This window comes from Amblyomma americanum, chromosome 6 (assembly GCF_052857255.1).
Source record: "Amblyomma americanum isolate KBUSLIRL-KWMA chromosome 6, ASM5285725v1, whole genome shotgun sequence".
In the NCBI taxonomy this organism is placed as follows: domain Eukaryota; kingdom Metazoa; phylum Arthropoda; class Arachnida; order Ixodida; family Ixodidae; genus Amblyomma; species Amblyomma americanum.
Genome location: NC_135502.1, coordinates 46,860,889 through 46,880,289, shown reverse-complemented (window position 1 = coordinate 46,880,289; position 19,401 = coordinate 46,860,889). Strand labels below are relative to the sequence as shown.

At 44.5% G+C, this 19,401-nt stretch overlaps 1 protein-coding gene across 1 annotated transcript in view; it reads left to right on the top strand.

The window, feature by feature from the left end:
- The first annotated feature begins 11,313 nt into the window (after window positions 1-11,313).
- Window positions 11,314-19,401, top strand: part of LOC144095239 (cell surface glycoprotein MUC18-like) — a 71,254-nt gene continuing 63,166 nt past the window's right edge. Inside the window, 2 exon segments of the mRNA XM_077629023.1 lie at window positions 11,314-11,398; window positions 13,190-13,510. Coding sequence (XP_077485149.1) covers window positions 11,314-11,398; window positions 13,190-13,510 — 406 coding nt within the window.

The following is a 19,401-nucleotide window of genomic DNA, read 5'->3' as shown; positions in this document are numbered from 1 at the left end:
TGAAACCAAGTGAATGGCGAAAAGAAAGAAGCAAGATGGCGAAGCATAGAAAACCTCCGTTTTTCAGAACATACCGTCCCAAACTATCCCTAAAGGAGGCTGACACCTGAAAAGCCGCCCTGCTGACACGTCCGTCGTATGAAGCGAAGAGTTTATTTTTTACCTTGCGTATGAAAGCAGCGGTCAGAAAAGAGAGAACGGGAGAGAAAATGAGAAAAATGAGAGAAAAAATTTCCGCAAACCCACCGGAAGCAAACATCTGCAGATAGATGCGTAACGTATATATCTCTCGGTGATAGCATTAATACGCTTCATGTTTCCAGTGAATTAGTGCGAAAAAATTCTTTTTTCCTTCATTATTACGATGCAAAAATTTTCAGAAATGCAAATTCGCAGTCTAGCTTTTGATATATCATATCATCATTTTATAAAAAAAAGGTACGCGCTCACTATAGCCTGTATTTAAGCGTTGTAAGAAGCAAGAATTCAAAGTACTATACAAACGAGGACATATTTAGATATGATTGGCTGCTAAGGGCGAGAGAAGATCTTTGTTGAGTAAAGTATGCGATAGTTCTTATTAGTTTATTCATTTCATAATATTTGTTTTCTCTTCGTTGCTGAGGTTGAGTGCCTACGTGAAAGAGAAGCACAACTTGAGATTCTCGAAGGCAACCAGTAAGATTTCTTATGCCACCTTGTTAAAGTACCAAACCATCATGCGCCCACCAAGATAGGTACGAGTTTCTGTGGACAGGGGGCACAACTTGTCAGCCACAGGTGTAGCACCCAAAACTACCCCTTTTTGAGCTGGCCTCTTGCGAGCTGCACGTGCGTCGACTGCCCTAAGTGCGACGCCAGCACGTTTATTTTTGGCCGGCGCCAGATCAATACACCACCTTCTTAACGTTGCGGCGAAGGTATCTCAAGTAGCAGCGTCTCCTCTAGTTGCCTCTGCAGGTGAATGCTTCGTGCGAAATCAATGGTAAAGCAAAGCCAGGGCATTCACGTTCGCTCTTGCACCTTTACGTGGCTCCTTTATTTCGATGAATCAAGCGAAGTTGCTCCACTAGTCATAAAGAGCAGAGACTTGCACTACTAAAGTTTCTTGGGCCCCGTACGGTATGCCTGGGGCAGCCGTTGTTATACGCATGCAAGCATTTATCGGTAAAAGTGTTTTTTTTCTAATACCCACATAAACCTAACAGAACTAAACCAAGCTAGTTTTGGAGCCAAGGTTAGAGCAAAGTTACCGCATTAATAAACTTCGATTTATATTTCATTCTTTTCCAAAACACACAGTGGCAACCGCTCAAGTGGTTCATGTCTAGCCATGTCGCCTTTGAGAGTTCTTTTCTGTTTTTTTTTTGCTTAAATAGAGTTAGACGTTTGGAAAGAAATTTTAGGCCCTTAATTTGTGCGCAAACTTCTCGCTCCAACATTTAAGTTTCAAACGACACTGCGTTCCCGCAAATAGACTCATATGCACGCCAGAAAGCTGGCAAAGAAAAATCCCTCTAGCACAAAGTTACCGGAAGTAAGTTGTTTTAGGCTTACGGTTGTAGCCCAGTAGTTCCCTGCTGAACTTAAGCTAAAAAAGTTCGCAGACGTCGACAGGAATTAGAATTTCCTTTTTTAATATCCAGGCGAAGCACATCGTATTACAGTTAAAAAATAAGGCTCTAATCTTCTTTAAGTGCATCGTGAAAACATCACCTGCTTAACTCTTACGGCACGCAGCGAAATTAGGTATAAAAAAATGGCTAGGTTCATATTGAAAAGCCTATATTTGGGAGAAAAGGTCGATGAAATATACTTAAGAAAGTGAAGGTCAGGCTTCTAGATCTTGTCTTGATTGCCAGCAAGCGTATGTAAACGTATCATATTGCGCAAAAATGCCCCCCATAAAAACTACCTATGTTTCACAAATGAGTTTACATTTTCGGACATCTCATTCGACTTATTTGTATTATAGAAAACTGTAATTTTAGGTGCTAGCATTTTCAGCCATTATCCAGTGTTTATTTCGTTTAATTGATGTGAAAATGGTGCTATTTAAAATGGGGTTTGTTTTTTATTCAGTGAGTTCGTCATCGTGAGTTTTTCAACTTCTTTCAGTTTATTCATTCGATAGTACCTGCTTTATTATTTTCCATACCACTGGAAATGCATATTTTTGTCAAAACGGTTTTCGTCTCGACGATGTTGGCCAAGAACTTCAATCAGCAAAAAAAAAAAAATCAAACGTTTTCTTTTTTTTTTGCCTGCTCGAAATAAAAAATCGCCGAGCCAAAGAATAAAATACACACACCCGCGACGTAGGAAGGAGACGTAAACACGTCGCTGTTTCTTTTTTCACAACGTGATTTGCTTGCGGACAAGAATTTAGGATTGCAGTGGTTTGCCTGAAGCAACAAATGCGCAGTAACAAAAAGTATCGGGAGTGGTAAGGAGACTAGAAAGGTCCTCGCTAGCAAATGAAGTTCTCACTCACCTCGCCGAGAGTGAAGACCGAACGAGTTTACGGAGGAAGGAAAGAAGATGCAAAGGAATTCCCTTGGCGCGAGTCTCGATGCGTGGTGCACACCGAAACAAACAACCCGGCACACCGTTCGAAACGCGCCTCCGCGTCACAACTCGGGCTGTGCAACGCGACCATGGTGGAGTGCTTTTAGCGACGGAGCATCGAAAGAAGATTGAGGGGGAGGGCAGGAAAATCAAAGGAAAGCAGGTTGGAAGGAGCCGCTCGAAAGAGAGCTTGCAGCGCAAGAAAGAGGAACTTTGTCGCGATAACAGGCGACCCAAGCGTGGCAGCGTACCGTACAACATACGATCGACGCGCTCTGCCCAAAAGAACAATGTCGAGGCGGTGGAGGAAAGGCTTACGGGGAAGCGAACAACCGCACTGCTTAGGGGTGCGAGGAGGAGGCGACGCGACCGAAACAAGGGGTGATTTTGGTTGCTTCCAATGCAGCCGGGCGCGGCTTTCTCTTCTCTCTTGTGCACTGGTGCCGTAGAGAATCATCGATCGGGGGGAACTTTCCTCCTTCTCCGTTACATCGGTGATTCTTTGTTTCGCTCCCTACTGATCACGCTCTGTTGGCGCAGGGAATTAAAAGCAAAACACGCCCCAGCTATGTCTACATTTCTTCCCCTCTCTCTCTTATCAACACGTATTTGGGACCTCTCGCTGCATTCGCCGCTAGATTTAGTTGTTTTCCTTCGCTCTAATGAACCATCGACGCAACTCAGTCTACTGATCGTAGACGGAACAGTACAATGTAAGACATATGTTCAACAGCGAACACGAAACACAAATCCCCTACGCACTGCAAGAGCATGCAGGTGTCTCCAATAAGCTTAGTTATTGAGATAGGAAAAGTAGGCAAAGCTTTTAATATAGAATAAGAATGTTAACACGACGATGGCACGCTTGTATCTTTGAGCAACTCTACAGGAAAAACGGCTGGAAAAATCACGGATACTCTCCTCAATGAAATGCGACAGCTATATAGAGATTGGGATAACGAGGACACCCGACCGGAAAGCCCGTCGAAGCAGAGGTCGAGCTTTCACAGCCCGCGGTTTATGCACTAGAAGACCAACTCTCCCAACAGCTGTGTGCTAATAACAGTTGCTGAACATCTGAAAGAATCAGAGTATAAAAATCTGGTGCAATCACGAAGCCAAAGTTTGGAGGCTAGAAACTGTCACTCAATCAGCAGGATATGAAGGAAGTTCACAGCACTGCCTAAAAAATTAGTACTTCGGAAAAGAAATGGTGGCAAGGCATCAAACATCGCTGTCAGCGAAGCTCACAGCCAGCGCCGCCATCTCTTAAACTCAGTGATGCAGCAGCGGGGAAAAGCCGGGTTTTAAGGCGGAGTTTCGAAGAAGTTGCGAACAGATAGCTGTAAACTAACCTCCGCTTCTCTCACCGCTTCTCGCTGGTCTCTTTAGGCGTCGCTGTTCCCTACGTCGCCGAAGTCGGTTGTCCCACTCGTGGAGTCAATCTCACTTCCCTCTAAAGAATCTTCAACGATTTGCGCTGCTGTGCCACTCCAGACAGAGTGAGATAGTGGCGCTTATCTTCACAGCTACATCCAAAGAGACTCCATTTAAACCAAGAATATTGTCGACGCTATCAGTCTCTCGACAAATGTGCACTTTTAGCTCGATCTTTTAGTTTTAGTTCTTTCTTAACCCAGTGGCAAGCAATCAAATTCTACTCAATCATTGTTTGGAATTTCAAGCAGGCGTGAGACAAAGAAATTAGCCATCATTTTTGAAAACTTTTACACTGTTCTCTACATTCTTGATACCTACTTATTCTTCATTTCGTGTTTTTCTTCTTAATAAGTGCCTTGTTTCGTTCATTTTATGAACTCAGAGCAATGCTAGCGGGAAAAACTACATGCAAAAGAAACTTTAAGAAGCATCAAAGAGTTGCTGCCAGTCGAACGGCTTTCTAGTTTGACCTAATTTATGTATACGCTTCTGCACATACCTGGTGCAAATGATAAAGATATCCGTAAAACTTTCCGAACATTCAGCTTATATAGGAGAGAGTTTTGTTTGCACTTATTATAACAAAAGGTGTGTACCTGCTTTGTCTGTTGTTTCATTTTTTCTGTCGTAAACTGTAGCACAAAAGCTTGTTTAAGATGTCATAACAACTATTCCAAGTAGAAGCCTTAATGCGTACAACAATTTCTTGCACGTTTTAACGGCTGACGCACCAGACTATTTAGACTTGCTGGTAAATCTTGAATAGCATTGACACAGGAGATATCGTAGTTGCTACCGGAGTGCTAAACGCCTATGTTTTCGGAACCAAAGAGTGCATCCTTTTAGAAGCTGTTGAAATCGATATCCCGCCTTGCTGTGTTAAACAATGTTTTCATAGCTGTTTTTTTTTTCGTTTAGATATCCGCAAAACACTCGATTGAGCAGAAATTTCAAGCGAAATTTTTATCCGTTTCACATCTTTCTACATTCCCGGATGTCACCACTGAACGAATGTAATCAAGCGTGTGACAACATAAGGAGAGAACTCGAAAATGCGGTTACTGTGCAAAAACGCCCGGACTGCATTCCTTTACCGTAATTTGTCGCACCAGGCACGTGACAGACAGAAGAACACAGAAAAAAAAAGTGAGAACATGGCACGCGTATTCTTTCATTCTTTATGCAGTATTTAAACTGCGGCCAAATACAGCGAGGTTTTAAAAAAAAGAAACTGCAATTTGACACTATCAAAAGGAAATGGAGCGAATGTAAAAGAAAGGCTGCAAGATACGCGCAGAAAGCGTACAAAATCTAGCGAACAAGTTCGAACAAATGCGTGTAGTGTGGTTGGGGCAGGGTGGATAGCCTTTCTTATCGCGCCAGTATGGCCTAAAAGAGCGGCGCGCAATGCGGCTGCCAAAGCCGCTGAAAACGCTTCATGGTGGGACCGAAAATAAACTTAAACTACAAGAAAAAAAGCGCAGCTGTAAAAATGAACACGCAGTTTTTCCTTTTCTTTGGCGCAGGAGAAATCGACTGACAGGATAGTAGGAGCAAAGAGATATAGAAGACGCCTGGGCGAGGAAACTGCTGTGGCTCATCTATCTCGGCGGTTTTTCTCTTGCGAGCCGGAACCGTAGCGAATGATGGCAGTGTGTGCCGAAGGTAGGGAGGGGGGGGGAAGTGGAGGGGGTGGAGGGTGCTCACAGGAGTGAACGTCAGGTCATCGGAAGAGGTGCGAAGCACGCGAGCTTTGCCATAGAGTGGAGAAAAAAGAGGACGGCGCCAGTGTATGTTGTGCATATTTTATCTTTATTTTTAGCTCAGCCCCCACCCCAACCCACTCTCTTTCCCCGCAGGCAAAAGATGATTCGAACCGTGATAAGGAAGCGCTATTTTCAGGGGTGGCTCCCCACTTTGTCTTCGTGCTTCGTCGTCGCGTTTTCTTTTTCTTTTCATATCTTTACTTGCATTCTCTCGCTCCGCATACACCGGCTCGATACGCCGTGGTTCGTGAGCGGGCATGTCCATAAATGCCTGTTTGTTTTTCCTTTGCTACTCACACCGTCATTCGCTATCTCTGCCAGCGGCGAGAGGCTCGGTGATTACTAGGAGTGTCGTTGGTGCGCACCTTTCTTTTTCTTACTCGCTCTCTAACTTTAGTGCAACAAACCACTGGATCGAAGACGCGAGGAAGATGTAACTCAGGACAACAGGAGCAGGGTACATTATTCTTGTTGATTGTAGGTTAAAACCACCTGACTTGAGGCTGCCTTGTTGATAACAAGTTGATCATGCCCGACTCCCTTGAAATGAGCAAAAATCCAGGCCCTTTAGTCATTCTTATCATTTTTATACTTATATTCCGTCCGAAATTCCTCAATAGCAAGAATAATGCTCATAACGCAGGTCTCAGCGTTGAAAAGTTAGCATTTGATACCTCCTAGCTTTACGCTATGACAGGCTTGACACCCTTACTTACCACCCTTGACGCCCTTACTTTGCAAAACTAGACTAACTGCAATTTTCTCAGTTACCCCTCTTCTGTCTTCTCCCTATTAGTGATGCAATAGAAGACAGTAAGTTCGTCAACTTGCACCTCATAAGCGCAGTGGAGATTGCAGCAGAAACAAAGTGTTGCATAATGAATCGACTGGGGGCCGGGTGTCAACTTCACCGCATTTGCAGGGTTGTTGTGGTAGAGCCTCTTTACAGCTTGAAAGTGTACGTAAGAAGCGGTCTCGAAGAAAAACATGGAGCTTTCAGCGATGAATGTTGGGAAGTTTCTGGAGCAACTTTCGCCTGTGCAGGATTGGTTCCGAGTGGCTTTTCGGGCGAGTTGTTTTGCCGTGACGGAACGTATAGCGCTAAGAAGCCAGGACGAACAATGAAAGAGACACCACGAGCGCTAACTTTCAGCTGAAGTTTATTCATTGCATGTGAAGTTCTTATGCAGGCTGAATATCGCAGAAATACTACCAGGCTATCATGACGTGAGTCACCACATAACACGCACTTACTTTTTATTTACATCATCAAGGAATTCAATTTCCCTCTATGAGAGCGAAATAGATGCTGCACTAACACATTTATCTTTCAGTTTTTGTATCTGTCTGGCTTCTACAATCTCACGTGTTAGTTGCTGTTTATATTTACTGATGATTTTACATTCTTTGAAAACTGGATGGCACTGGATTTCAAGCCAGTGGGGTGCCCCCTCTGTCCTCTTTTAGAGTCATCACATACTTTTTGGGCATACTTGATAAACTAATACGCGAATAAACATTTTCACTTTCTACTCAGTCTTGAGCTGAGGAGTACAGCGCAGTAGCAACAAACACTACGAGAGAAAATTACGCAAACACAGGTGCTGACTAACAACTGCATTTGTTGCCATGATCTGGCTTTTTCTTATAGAAACCATGCGCGTGAGAGCACAAGGAATGAAAAAAAGCTTATTAATCTATGGTATGATCATCTCACCCTCTCCTACCTCCCTCCAATCATTCACGTTGTGTTTGTTGTCTATAAACAGCGGCTCTTTTTTGCTACGACTTACGGATGCTTGCCTGACACATCTGTCAGAAAATTTACAAATGGCTTGAGCTTCAGCTTGAATTATCATCACTGTGCGGGTGTCCCGGCACCTGTGCAGAGCAGTTGTTCTTCCACCGCGCCGATCCTGAGAATTATACACCTTGCTGCGAGTGGCCGTAACCTCAATATCGATGAGCCGAGATTAGAGTAGGCAATGTGTTTTGGTTTGCAGGTAATTTTGTTGTAATCCTGAACAACGACGAAGGGTGTTTTCAGGCACGATTGTCCGAAGTCGTAAATATCTTCAATGACTGCCTTCGAACGTTGGCAGTAAGTCATGAGTGCCTGGTTAACAGTCACATTTGATTGTTTGACTTGGATCTGTACTTCGGATTTCAACACTTGTGCTCAGCCTCTGAGCCAAGGTGTAACAATCGAGTCCTTCCATAAGCTTTGACATATTTGAAGTTGGTAAAGAGAGCCACTGTAAACTCTTGTTTTAAGTACGCTCTTGAAAAGTCATATGAACAACGACAGACAAGAAGATCCTTCTCGGAAACAAGCGCATCGCGTTTAGGAAGCCAGTTACCGAGCACATCTAATTGCTGTATCCGAAAAAACGGCTTAAAAACAAATGAAAAGAACCCAGCGCAAGTGTCCAAGTGAGGTCTCGGGGATACCCTACCGGCATGCTGTGTCACACAACCTGGACAAAATAGGAAACAGAGCAGTTATTCATGTTGTCTAAACGGCACTAACAACAGTATTGCACAATTTTTGTAGAAGGGTTAAATCTCACACCACTTGAGAACCCGAATGCTTCACTAAACGCCGTCCGTGTCATGTATCTTGTAAAAAAAATGTTGTTTATTCAATCTTCTTGTGATACGGCATTATCCATATCTGCCAAACTGGTAGGTATCTGAATACAAGACAACACAAACCAAAAGAAATGTTAAGGATGTAAATTCAGGGGAATTAAGGCAAAACTAACATTTGCAAAGACTGTAAACCCGCATTCGGAAGAACAACTGTTCCACCGAAGTGCTGGGGCACTGCCTCAAGGTTCATCCCAGAATATCATGCCATTCTCAAATTATCTGACAGATGCGTCAGAAAGGCTTCCGTACGTCTGAACAAACAAGAGCAATTGTTTATGAACTACAATGACAACGTGAATGATTAGAGGAGATGTAGCAGGCAAAGGCAGGCTAATTGGTGATTAAAAATGGAGTGCATATTGCAACCGCACAAAACGACGATGTTCGTCTTCTGTTCGTCCCTCGCCGCTTTGCGTGGTTGCAATATGCACTCCAACGATTAGAGGAAAAGGGCAGATGGCTATGACATTCGTGCCATGGATGCGCTAGGGGTTTCCTTTTCCTGTGTTGTCGCGGTCTTGGTGCCTATACCTTTAAGCCAGGTCGAAGCAATAGACGCAGTTATTACTCAGCGCCTGTGTTCGCGTTTTTTTCTTCTCTCGTATGTGTTACTACCATGCGGTAGTCCAAGTAACTTGTCAGCCATTACGTAATAAAAAGGAAATATGTCAAGGTCATTATAATGACGCCATGAAAAAAATTGTACTGCCCATATTTTGTTCTCGGTTCTGTTTAAATTCGGCTCGAGAAAGGTAAATTCTTCCTAGTTGTCAAAATGGAACAGAAAAGGTAACGGCGTAGCTTTAAGAGAAGTATTGCAGCGATAGCTACATTACGGTAGCATTTCGAGACTTAAGCGTGGCTGCGCCGCCACGCTGTCACGTGGTTGGCCACGTGGTGCGGAGTAGCTGCTGGCGGAACGGCGCCGTGGCTGATCACGTGGTTCGTCACGTGAGTGGTCACGTGACCAGAAAAGTGGTGCGCAGCAGCTACGGCTGCCAGCGGCGCGGCGCACCGGCGAGACCGAGCTGCCACATCTGCGCGCATGCGCCGTGTCAAGTGGGACGAAGATTAAGAAGTAACGCCCAGAGAAACGGAGCGGTGAAAGACTGGCTTTGCAATCCAACTCAGCAAGTTCGACTCGGCCAGCTTTGGCTATCATGTCACCCCAGGTTTAACCAGAGAAAACCGCCAATTTTTGTTTTCGTTTTAGGGCGGCAGAGTGTACTAATTTTCTCGCGAAAATAATGCATGAAATGCGTTTGTGATGGCTTAATTCGATAACCTTTTCAAAAAGACATTGTATCTAATGCTGCGTCACGCAGCCGATCATCAAGTATATAGTGGGAGATCAAAAAGAGAAGTTTGAAGGTGTAATAAAAAAGTAGCCACTAAAATAAAGATTTTTTTTTCTCGAATTCACGAAAAAAAGCTACACATTTCTTGCAGTCTGCTTCACTGCGATATTTTTAGAAGCTACTGATACATTTTTCTTCAGTGGACATTCACGGTTGGCTCGGCATGAAAAAATCGTCTTGGGCGGATTCGAGGTAAAAAAGAGACAGAAGAGGCTCCCCGCCGCCTCGAATAAGTCTGAAAAACTCGAATCGACCTACTTTTGTCTTGACTCGATTGCCTATTCCGCCGCCTCTGAAGCTCGCATTGTCGTCTTTCGCGCGAATAGCTTATGCCGGCCAGGGTGGAGTCGTTATTCGGCACAATTCAAAACGCTGGCGTTATTTTTGGTAGCACCTTCTCCTTCACCTCTTAGATTATTCATAGGTCCTGAGATAAGCCTTGTTCTTTCATTCATTTTTCTCATCACTGAAAAAAAGAATGAATTTCTCGACATTTGATGTATTCGCTTCTCGCGCCCCAATACACGCAGGCTAGAAAATGACCCTGTAAATGCTAAGAAAATCCGCCCGTAAACACGAAAAAATGCACGCTGAAAAAGAAACTATAGGGAACTGAAAAATTTAGTAACACTCATGAGACATACTTGATTGAATATTCGCGCGGTTTTATGGTCACAGTTGTGCGTTTTTTTTTCTTGTGGCCGAGACCGGGGAATGTTCGGTACGTCGAGCGCAGACCCCTGCGTCAATGGCTCTTTCTTTAAATTATGGATCTCGTTTCTGCGGTGCTTCGCGTTGCATGATGTACTGAGCTTCTATGATATCTAAATATATCAACACAGAAGTGAAAGGGGATGAGAGAAAACCGATAAAAAAAAAACACACACAGTAGGTTGAATAGACATTGTTCTAGTGCTCATATCTAGGGATGGTTCGAAATTATGAATATGTTCAGAACAAAACCGAGCTGCGATTGAAAAGTAGCAAACGCATGAATTCTGTTTTGTGAGCAGGCAGCAGAGGCAACAATGTATAAGTTGCGAATTAGCAGCGGTGGCTTCGCAACTGTACTAACCCCGAACCGTTTATTGAGGCAGTTGATCGGCTTAGGTGGACTAATGGCTGTAAGTAATTGCTGGACGATTTTTTCAACTCTTGTATAATGTGAAGAAAAATATTGAGGGGTAATGTGCGTTTCCACCTAACGATCGGCTCTTAAAAGGCGAAACGCATGGGTATGGTAAAACGGTTGCTTCTTCCTGTTGCTGAAATGGCTCCTACCTAGAAGAGAATAATTTACGAATGATCATGCAAACTAGTGCATAGAAGTTGCTACAACAGGAAGCTTTTCGTATTCCTTCGGCGTACGTCCCTCGCATTCCCACTGGGTTTTCGAATTCGATTTCGCTGCTACTTTGCCTTTGCGCTTCTGTGGACTTCTGGAGAATGGAAGTGGGTCAAATCCTTATGGACGGTAGAAGCGGGCGCAGGCTCGAAAAGTGTGCGTGTATGGGGGATATAATCCACTCATGGGCCTGTGGCGGGTTGATGAGTGTTTCGCTTCGTTGCTTTTTGAACCTCCGGTGGTGAATGCCCTTTTGAGGGTGGAGCTAGGTGCGTGGGTGAGTGGCGAGCTTTCCTCATAAGCTTCTGGTTAGTTAATGCCTCTGAAGTATGGACGTGGGTTTCACTCCGTGGCTGCGTGGGCTTCCGGTGGGTCTTAGCTTTCTGGATGGCGCTGGTGGGTGGAGAGTGGATGTTGGTATGCGGGTGTGTGGCGGACTTCTCTCATGGGCCTCTGGTAGGAGAAGGTCTCTAGAAAATGCCGGTGGAGTGCGGAGGCAGATGGAGTTTGGACCTTCTAGGGAATTGAGGCTCCGGTTCTCCGCTCTCACACACAGACGCCGGCACAGGAATAATATATAGAATGGAGGTGGGCGTCTGAGTAAATAGTGGGCTTAACTATTGAGCTTCTGGTGGACGTAGGCTTCTGGAGAAAAGACGTTAATGGTCCGTGATATCGGTGTAGAGAGATAGCGACGACGGGACTTTTCGGTTCATCGTTTATGGAGGTGTAACGTCCCAAAGCCACTCGGACTATGACGAACACCGTAGTGCAGGGGTTCGCAAATCTCGACCACTTGGGATCCTTAATGTGCACCGACACCGCACAGTACAAGGGCCTCTATCATTTCACCTTCATTGAAACGCCATCACCGCGGCCGGCAAAGAACCCGCGTCTTTCGGGTCAGTAGCCGAGCACCATAACCACTGAGCCACCGCGGCGGTCTTGACTGGAAGCATACAAGCGAAGGAAAACAGGTGCTCGTTGTGAACAACGTGACGGAAGCCAACAGCCACCGAAACCAAGGAGCATATGACATATTTCTTTTTTCTCCCCAATGTGTTGTGTTAATTCATTGGAGATGAATGAGTAAACATTCAATCACTTAAAGGTAGTTGATCAAAAAGCAGAAGAAAAAACAACCACGTGCCACCGGTAGGAACCGAACCCATGACCACCAAAAAAAAGAACATGATTCCTTGCTTTCGGTCACTGTTGGCTTCCGTCATGTTCGTCATAAGAAGCACCTCTTTTCCCTTTACTTGTATGCTTAATGGCTTAAAAAGGGCCTCGAATCTGGCAGCCTTGATGCTATAGGTAGCGTAAGAGGGTTCTCGCACAGCTTTCGACCTCACCACTCGATCATGTTCGTACGTGGCACTCGAGGTAATACTGGACGTACTACGTCCTACGTACTATGTACGCGCTATTAACGAGGGAGGCACTGATGAACACTCTGATTGTTCGTTTGCACTACATATAAATACCCCATAAAGCCGAAGATTGGACAGCCGTCGCCGTAGCTCTGTTTGTAGAGCACCGGACGCGAAATTCGCAGTCCGTGGATTCGAATTCCACCAGTCCTGCTTTCTTATCAATTATATTTAAGTGATTGAATAGTTACACTATTAATCTCCAATGAATTAACAGTGCAAATTTGTAAAGAAAAAATCCCCTATGCTTCTTATTTTCGGTGGCTGTTGTCTTCCGTCATGTAAATCATAAGAAGCACCTCTTTTAAGCCTAATTTCTCAAGGTTCTTCGTGACTCATATGTATAAAAACCGCAGGGAACATACAGAGAGCATACGCCTTAGGAAAAAGTGGAAAACTAAACAGGGTTCACTCGACTTCGTACCCAGAATGTACAGATCACATCGAAACTATGCAGAAATGAACTCGAAGCCTTATCGATAGCACGAGCGTATTTCCGACAATTTTTAATATCGCTCAAACTCCGTATATAATCGTACCGTATCTATTTTAAAACATGCGTAAAAATGTCTGATTCAACTTCAATATCTTCCCTCACTTTCCTTCTTCTTCTCTTTCGCACCGCAGTGGCTCACGTGACCGCGCTGGCGGGCGGCGAGGCCCTGCTGCCGTGCGACCTGTCCCCGGACAATGACTCGGTGGCGCTGGTGCTGTGGTACAAGGACGCGCTGCCCACGCCCGTCTACTCGGTGGACGCCAGGCGCGGGGACGTCTCCCAGGCGCGCCACTCGTCCATCGCGTGGGGCACTCGGGCCTACTTCGCCACGCAGCCGGCGCCGGGCCTGCGGCTGCAGGCGCTCTCCGTGTCCGACTCGGGAGTGTACCGCTGCCGCGTGGACTTCCGCAAGGACCGGACGCGCAACCACGAGACCTCGCTGCTCGTCATTGGTGCGTGGTAACCCTTCCTGCACTTGGCCAGCTAAAATGTGGACACTGGTTAAGAGCGCCATTACAAATTTGGGAAGGCGGTAGCACCCCGGTTTGTGTGTGTGTGCGCGTGCGTACGTGTGTGTGTGCGCGTGTGCCCGTGTGTGTGTTTGCGTGCGTGCGTGTTTGTGTGTGTATGTGTTTGTGTGTGTGTGTGTGCGCGTGTGCGTGCGTGCGTGTGCGTGCGTGTGTATGTGAGCGTGCGCGTGCGCGTGCGTGCGCGTGTGTGTGTGCGCGTGCGCGTGCGTGTGCATGCGTGTGTGTGTGTGTGTGTGTGTGTGTGTGTGTGCGTGTGTGTGTGTGTGTGTGTGTGTGTGTGTGTGTGTGTGTGTGTGTGTGTGTGTGTGTGTGTGTGTGTGTGTGTGTGTGTGTGTGTGTGTGTGTGTGTGTGTGTGTGTGTGTGTGTGTGTGTGTGTGTGTGTGTGTGTGTGTGTGTGTGTGTGTGCGCCTGCGTGCGTGCGTGCGTGCGTGTCAGAGAAGCTGAAAAAATGGTGGAAAACTCCGCGAAGATCGCGACAACATTTGTCTCTGTGGGCACCTATTATTTGGTATAAAGAACATACCAGAGAAACAGCAAAGAGAACGCAGGGAAAGAAATAGGTAGTGAGAATTATAGAACTAGAATTCTAAACAACTTGTCGGAATTGTGAAGGAATCAGCGCGCACTTTTAGGGAGGAGTTTCAAGGCTGAGCTAATGCTTTTCTTCACTGCATTTCGGTTTGAATGCATGCTCCCCTTCACGCAGTGTTTTCACGAAAGTGAGAAAATGTATTTTCTGCCGAGCAGGTTCAAGCGTACGTGATTCTTCTGTAGAAGTAGTACAATTTAAGTCTATCAATTGACAAGGCAGCAAAATTGCAGACTTGGATAAAAAAATTCAGGAAACGGGATTTCTAGTTTCACTATGCATCCGGGATCCAAGTATTTTCATGGGTCATGTGGCGAAGTGTCTTGTGTCGTCAAGGATCATCGAACTTGAGTGGCGAGAATACTCAAACGCATAAAACGCTCATAAAAGTTCTAAATATTTTTAGGGCAGTGTCAGTGGGGTGCTTAGACCAATAATGCGCACTCGCAGTGCCTGAGCTCGAAGCAGAAATTGGTGCGTCAGCACACATGCGAGCAAAACGATCAAAAAATAATTTGCCGAGAGGAATCATTGTTGAATTAGTAATCAATAAAATATAAAAATAAGACGTTTTTTTCGAAGGGCAGGACATCTTCGTAGCATTGAATTATTTCTTGTCGTCGAAAGTCGAAAGACACCTCACTCCGTCGCCATACAGAGACTGTCGTACTTGCGAAAGATGGCAATGGGAAGCTGGAAGTCTGGACTGTATTTCGTTACTAGGGCACCAACTCTCCAATAATAACGTAATTACTGGTCACCACTATTGGATGAATGGTTGAAATGAATAGTGATGATTCTTTGACTACGTCGATAGACGACACACTTGCGCATGCTGCCTTTGGGGAGCAAATAATTACACCGTAGTTCACCTTGAAATTCATGGCCTGCTGTTCGCTTCTTCTTGTTCTTTTGTTGCACAGTGCTCGGTCCAGAATGCTCCAACCTTTACGTACATTTTTGGGAGCATTAAAGCAATTCTGAGAAAACGTGTCCGTTGTCGTGAAATTGTTGTGACCGCAGTATCCGCACGTTGCTCCATATGTAGACTAAGAGTGCACATTTTTAAATTTAGTATGAGACCAATTCATGAAAGCTCTCAAGCTTTCTTTCTTGTTCAACGTCCGGAATTATCGAGTGATTTTTGTGCATTCTATGGTAACAACAGCTTCCTACCTGAGACAGCGAAAATAGTTAGAAAGAAACTAAGCAAGCTTTTATATTGCTCTAATTGTGCGGCATCTGCGATATCATTTAGCGCGAGTTAGTGTGCTGGTTGCATATCAATTGGTGGCATGAACCAATGCAGTTGGCACCGGTATGTTAATGAAAATCGAAGAAAACTATTGCGTTTTAAATGAGCCCTGCAGGCTCCATAGACTCCAGAATACAAGAGGAGCATTACGTCCACAAAATTTCCATAGGGCATCCATCGCAATATTTCTAACCTAGCTGGAGACACGTCTGAAATCCGGTTTTATACAGTTGAGCGAATACAATTTCTTATTTTGTTAGATTTAGTAAGGCACGAGTAGCTGAATATAAACCATCGAAGTCTAGTAAGGTGACATACGCATGATCAAGAGTAAGTCCCGGCTGAAGGTTGCAGCATATTTCTGGTATTTTGTTTTAATACTGAAGGTTCTTCCAAAAGTAAAACGAAGGCTGAAATAGGCGCATAAAGCTGTTGGCTTAGGAGAGTGCTCTGCGCTAGCGGGGAACGCGTGCTTCTCAAAACTTGTTTATTCAGTCTTAATGCAGAATGGACAAAGCATCAAAAAGCAATTAAAACAAAGGAGTTGTTTTAAGAATTGCAACGTTTGAAGAAATTGTGTTCAAACAATTTCATGACAAAGACTCATTTTGTCGGAATTGCTGAAAAAGAAACAGCCGTTTTTCTGGCTTGCATTGTAATAGCATCTAGGTGAATAATTCTTCTGCAAACATAAGGGAACGAGTAACGCGGTTAAGACATTTACTACAATAGGATTCCCATAAATTCTGCGCGGTTGCTGCCCCGCAACAGAAGGTTAGGGAGTCCGCGCATTTTATCTCTTATTTGGAATATTGTGATTATTAACTGAACCATTTTGATAAATGAGGTAAGCATTTTTTACAGTAGAAACCACGTTGCTTACCTTAAAATAAGTTAAACCAGGATGCTGCTTCTCAAAAAGTTTTGTATGTTTTAAAAGAATTAATTCTGTGTTGTCAATTATCGTGTTGTTTTTCTTTTTTCTTCACTAAAACATAAAACATGCAACGTACTGACCTTCACAGGTTGTGAAAAAAAAAATCCAAGAAAGTGGCAAGGGTGAAACTAAAATACAAAATTAGTGGTCAACGGCGCGAAAAGCAACAATGTTCTTGTAGAACGAGAGTCTCAAAGTCGCGGATCCTTATTCTATCGAAACTCTGGCCCAGGTCGCTCCTCGAGTCGGAGGACCTGACCCCATATCGCCGAACACGTAGGCGATATAAGCAATGAGCAGTAGCTGCGATATTTTGTGGAGGGCAACGGAAGGAGCGGTCTAGCTCACCCAAGATTAGGGTGCCTGGGTGGGTAAAAATTTGCGCAAAACTGCAAAAATTCTGCGGCGAGATTTTATATCACGGCATAAAAATCTATAGGTGATTAAAACTGTGGACCAATTGATCACACGAGCATACAACATTGGCGGTCGATTTCTTGCGGGGCGAAAACATCTGTTGATCATTATGAGTACTAAGAACTAGACGTCATAAGCATGTTGAGGCAGGCACTCTGTTATTATGCAGTTTATGTAGAAGATAAAGATAGAAATTCCTCGTATTCCTGTGAATTTGATAGTGTTCGGCGCCTTTCCGTCATACCCCACCTTGGATGCAGTTTTTGACGAAACCCAGCGCGATTTCGGCGCTGATATTTTACCAGTGTGCAAGCTACAAAGATGCCTGCAAGCATTTTGCCGTGTAGATGGAAAATGTATTTTCCTGCCGCTTCGGCAAAATGGGTAGTTGATGGATCGGAGATAAACAAGCCTTCCAGTCGCCTTTGCGTGGGTAGTGTGCGGTCGTTTCTTGTTTGCTAGATTCTTTGCGAGTTACCTTTTTTTTTGTCTCAGAAAATTGGCGTTTTCCTAGACTGAAGAGATCGGCGAAAAATGAAGGAGTCATATCGTCGTCCCAAATTTCCTGTTCATATATTCATGATGAAAGAGGGCGCAACCGTAATAGGGGAAAGCTATTTGCTTCTTGCCCTAGAGTGTTTTTGTATCATTTAGCTCCACCTTTCCCCAACCCCAACTCGCAATGCCAAGTGTGTTAAAGTGCTAGTGGGAGTGGAACAAAAAGAAGCTTTTTCTAAACACCCTTGCCTAAACAGAGACGCTTAGGTAGGGCTGGGATACCATTGCCGCTATATGAAAATGTGACAAATGGGGAAAGTATGGCGGAATAATATACAGGCTCTCCGATTCTCTTCTTCGGTTCTCGCTCACCACGCCATTCGGTAAATCCGGACAATGTGATCCAGCAGCGAAAGGCTGCCGGGAAAGTTGGAATAGAACGGAATTAGAAGTGCTCAGCGTCTTATACCCGGCTCAATTCTTATTCGCGAAGGTTGCCGTTCACATAGGAAAGCGGTGCAGCCACGAAATGATTCAAAACTTGGTGCGGATGATGCGATATTTGTTGTCAGCTTTTTTCTGAACAAGGACTACTTCGTATTTGCTGGTTTTGGTATCCCTCATTTGTTCTCTCAGAGTCCTAGTATAATCAAAGATAAAAATTGTGCACAACTTTAGGACGCGAAAACACTTTGCAGTAAATAAGAAAGGGTAGGAGCACTCTCACCACTGCACTGTCCATGTACCACTTTGACCTTTCACTGAAACTCCGCCTAATGGCACCGCTGTCACGCTGCGAAAAAAAATAAAGGTAGCCAGTTTGTTAGGTGTTGTTCGGAATGGCATTGACGAACTCATGTTCTCGTTTAATTTTCTAAGACGTCTACCGCTGATAATTAAAGGATTCCACGCCTACTTTTGGACGGCACTTTTTGCACGCCTCTGGTTTGACGACAGATGGGCTTGTGTGGGAGAAGCACTGCGCGTTTGAACTCGAATCTCCTAACGGAGCTCCTTAGCATTCAATGACCGTGGCATCAACTTCAATGCGGACAGAATGTCATCACCGGTCTTTCTACATATTTAGTAGCCGCCGGATTAAGTTCCCACCTACGGACACATTTCGTACATGTTTCGTTGTTATCGACCTCTAAGGAAGCATTAGCCATAGGCGCATTCTATTCACATGATTAAACCAGACTATCTTTTTCTGTCAGATAATTTTCTCTCTTTTCATGTGCAGAGTTGCTAACCTAACATAGTATTAGTTAAACTTCTTGCCATTAGCTTTTCTCACTGCATTGCTTTGCAGACTGTGCAATATGGCTTTTTATTCAATAGTTCATTGACGTGCACAAATGACGATGGTTGGGAGCTACGCGTTCGCCGCGATTTTATTGAGATAGCGACTTATAAGGTATAACTTGCATATTATTTATAATTTGCTTTAGGTAGTTTCCGGTACTAGCTATTTAGAGGAATTAAATATAGCTGAAAATAACGTAAAGGACGGACATTTTTTACCGAAACTTAAAAAAACTGGCTCAGTTTCCGGCGTTGAGATGCGTCTTTATTCTATTGTAACGTTACTAGAATATTCTGAAAACTCAACAAGCATTTCTGATTCTGCAGCTGATAAATTGCTTTTGACACGAACATCATTGCATCTCAACGCTGCGCCTATGCCCGTGTTTTGGTTACGTGGTTCAGAGATTCCAATTCGTCCTGCGCGTTTCAACATGTTTGTACGCTCCGAATTGTTGAGATGCATGCTATGGTTCGTTGCTTTTCATCTGAGAAGACAGCTGCGAGGCGAATTTTCTTTTACTTTCACGATTTTGTTTGTGTTGTATAGAGTTTATTTCCCTAAGATATGCAGGCTTAAGGAGAGCGTGCGCACTGAATGCCCTCAGTATTGTTTTTGAAACGCAGCGTTATTTTCTTGCGGTTGTTGCGCGCTACCTGACCTTATTCCTGGATTGCTGCAGAAGCATAGTGAATAATGGATTGCGGCAGCCGTCTAGGATGCCGGAAATATTGAAGAGGAGGGGCTGGCGCGAGATATTTCGTGACCCCTCTGCATTTAGGCCCACACAATGGGGCTGTTTTGCATTTC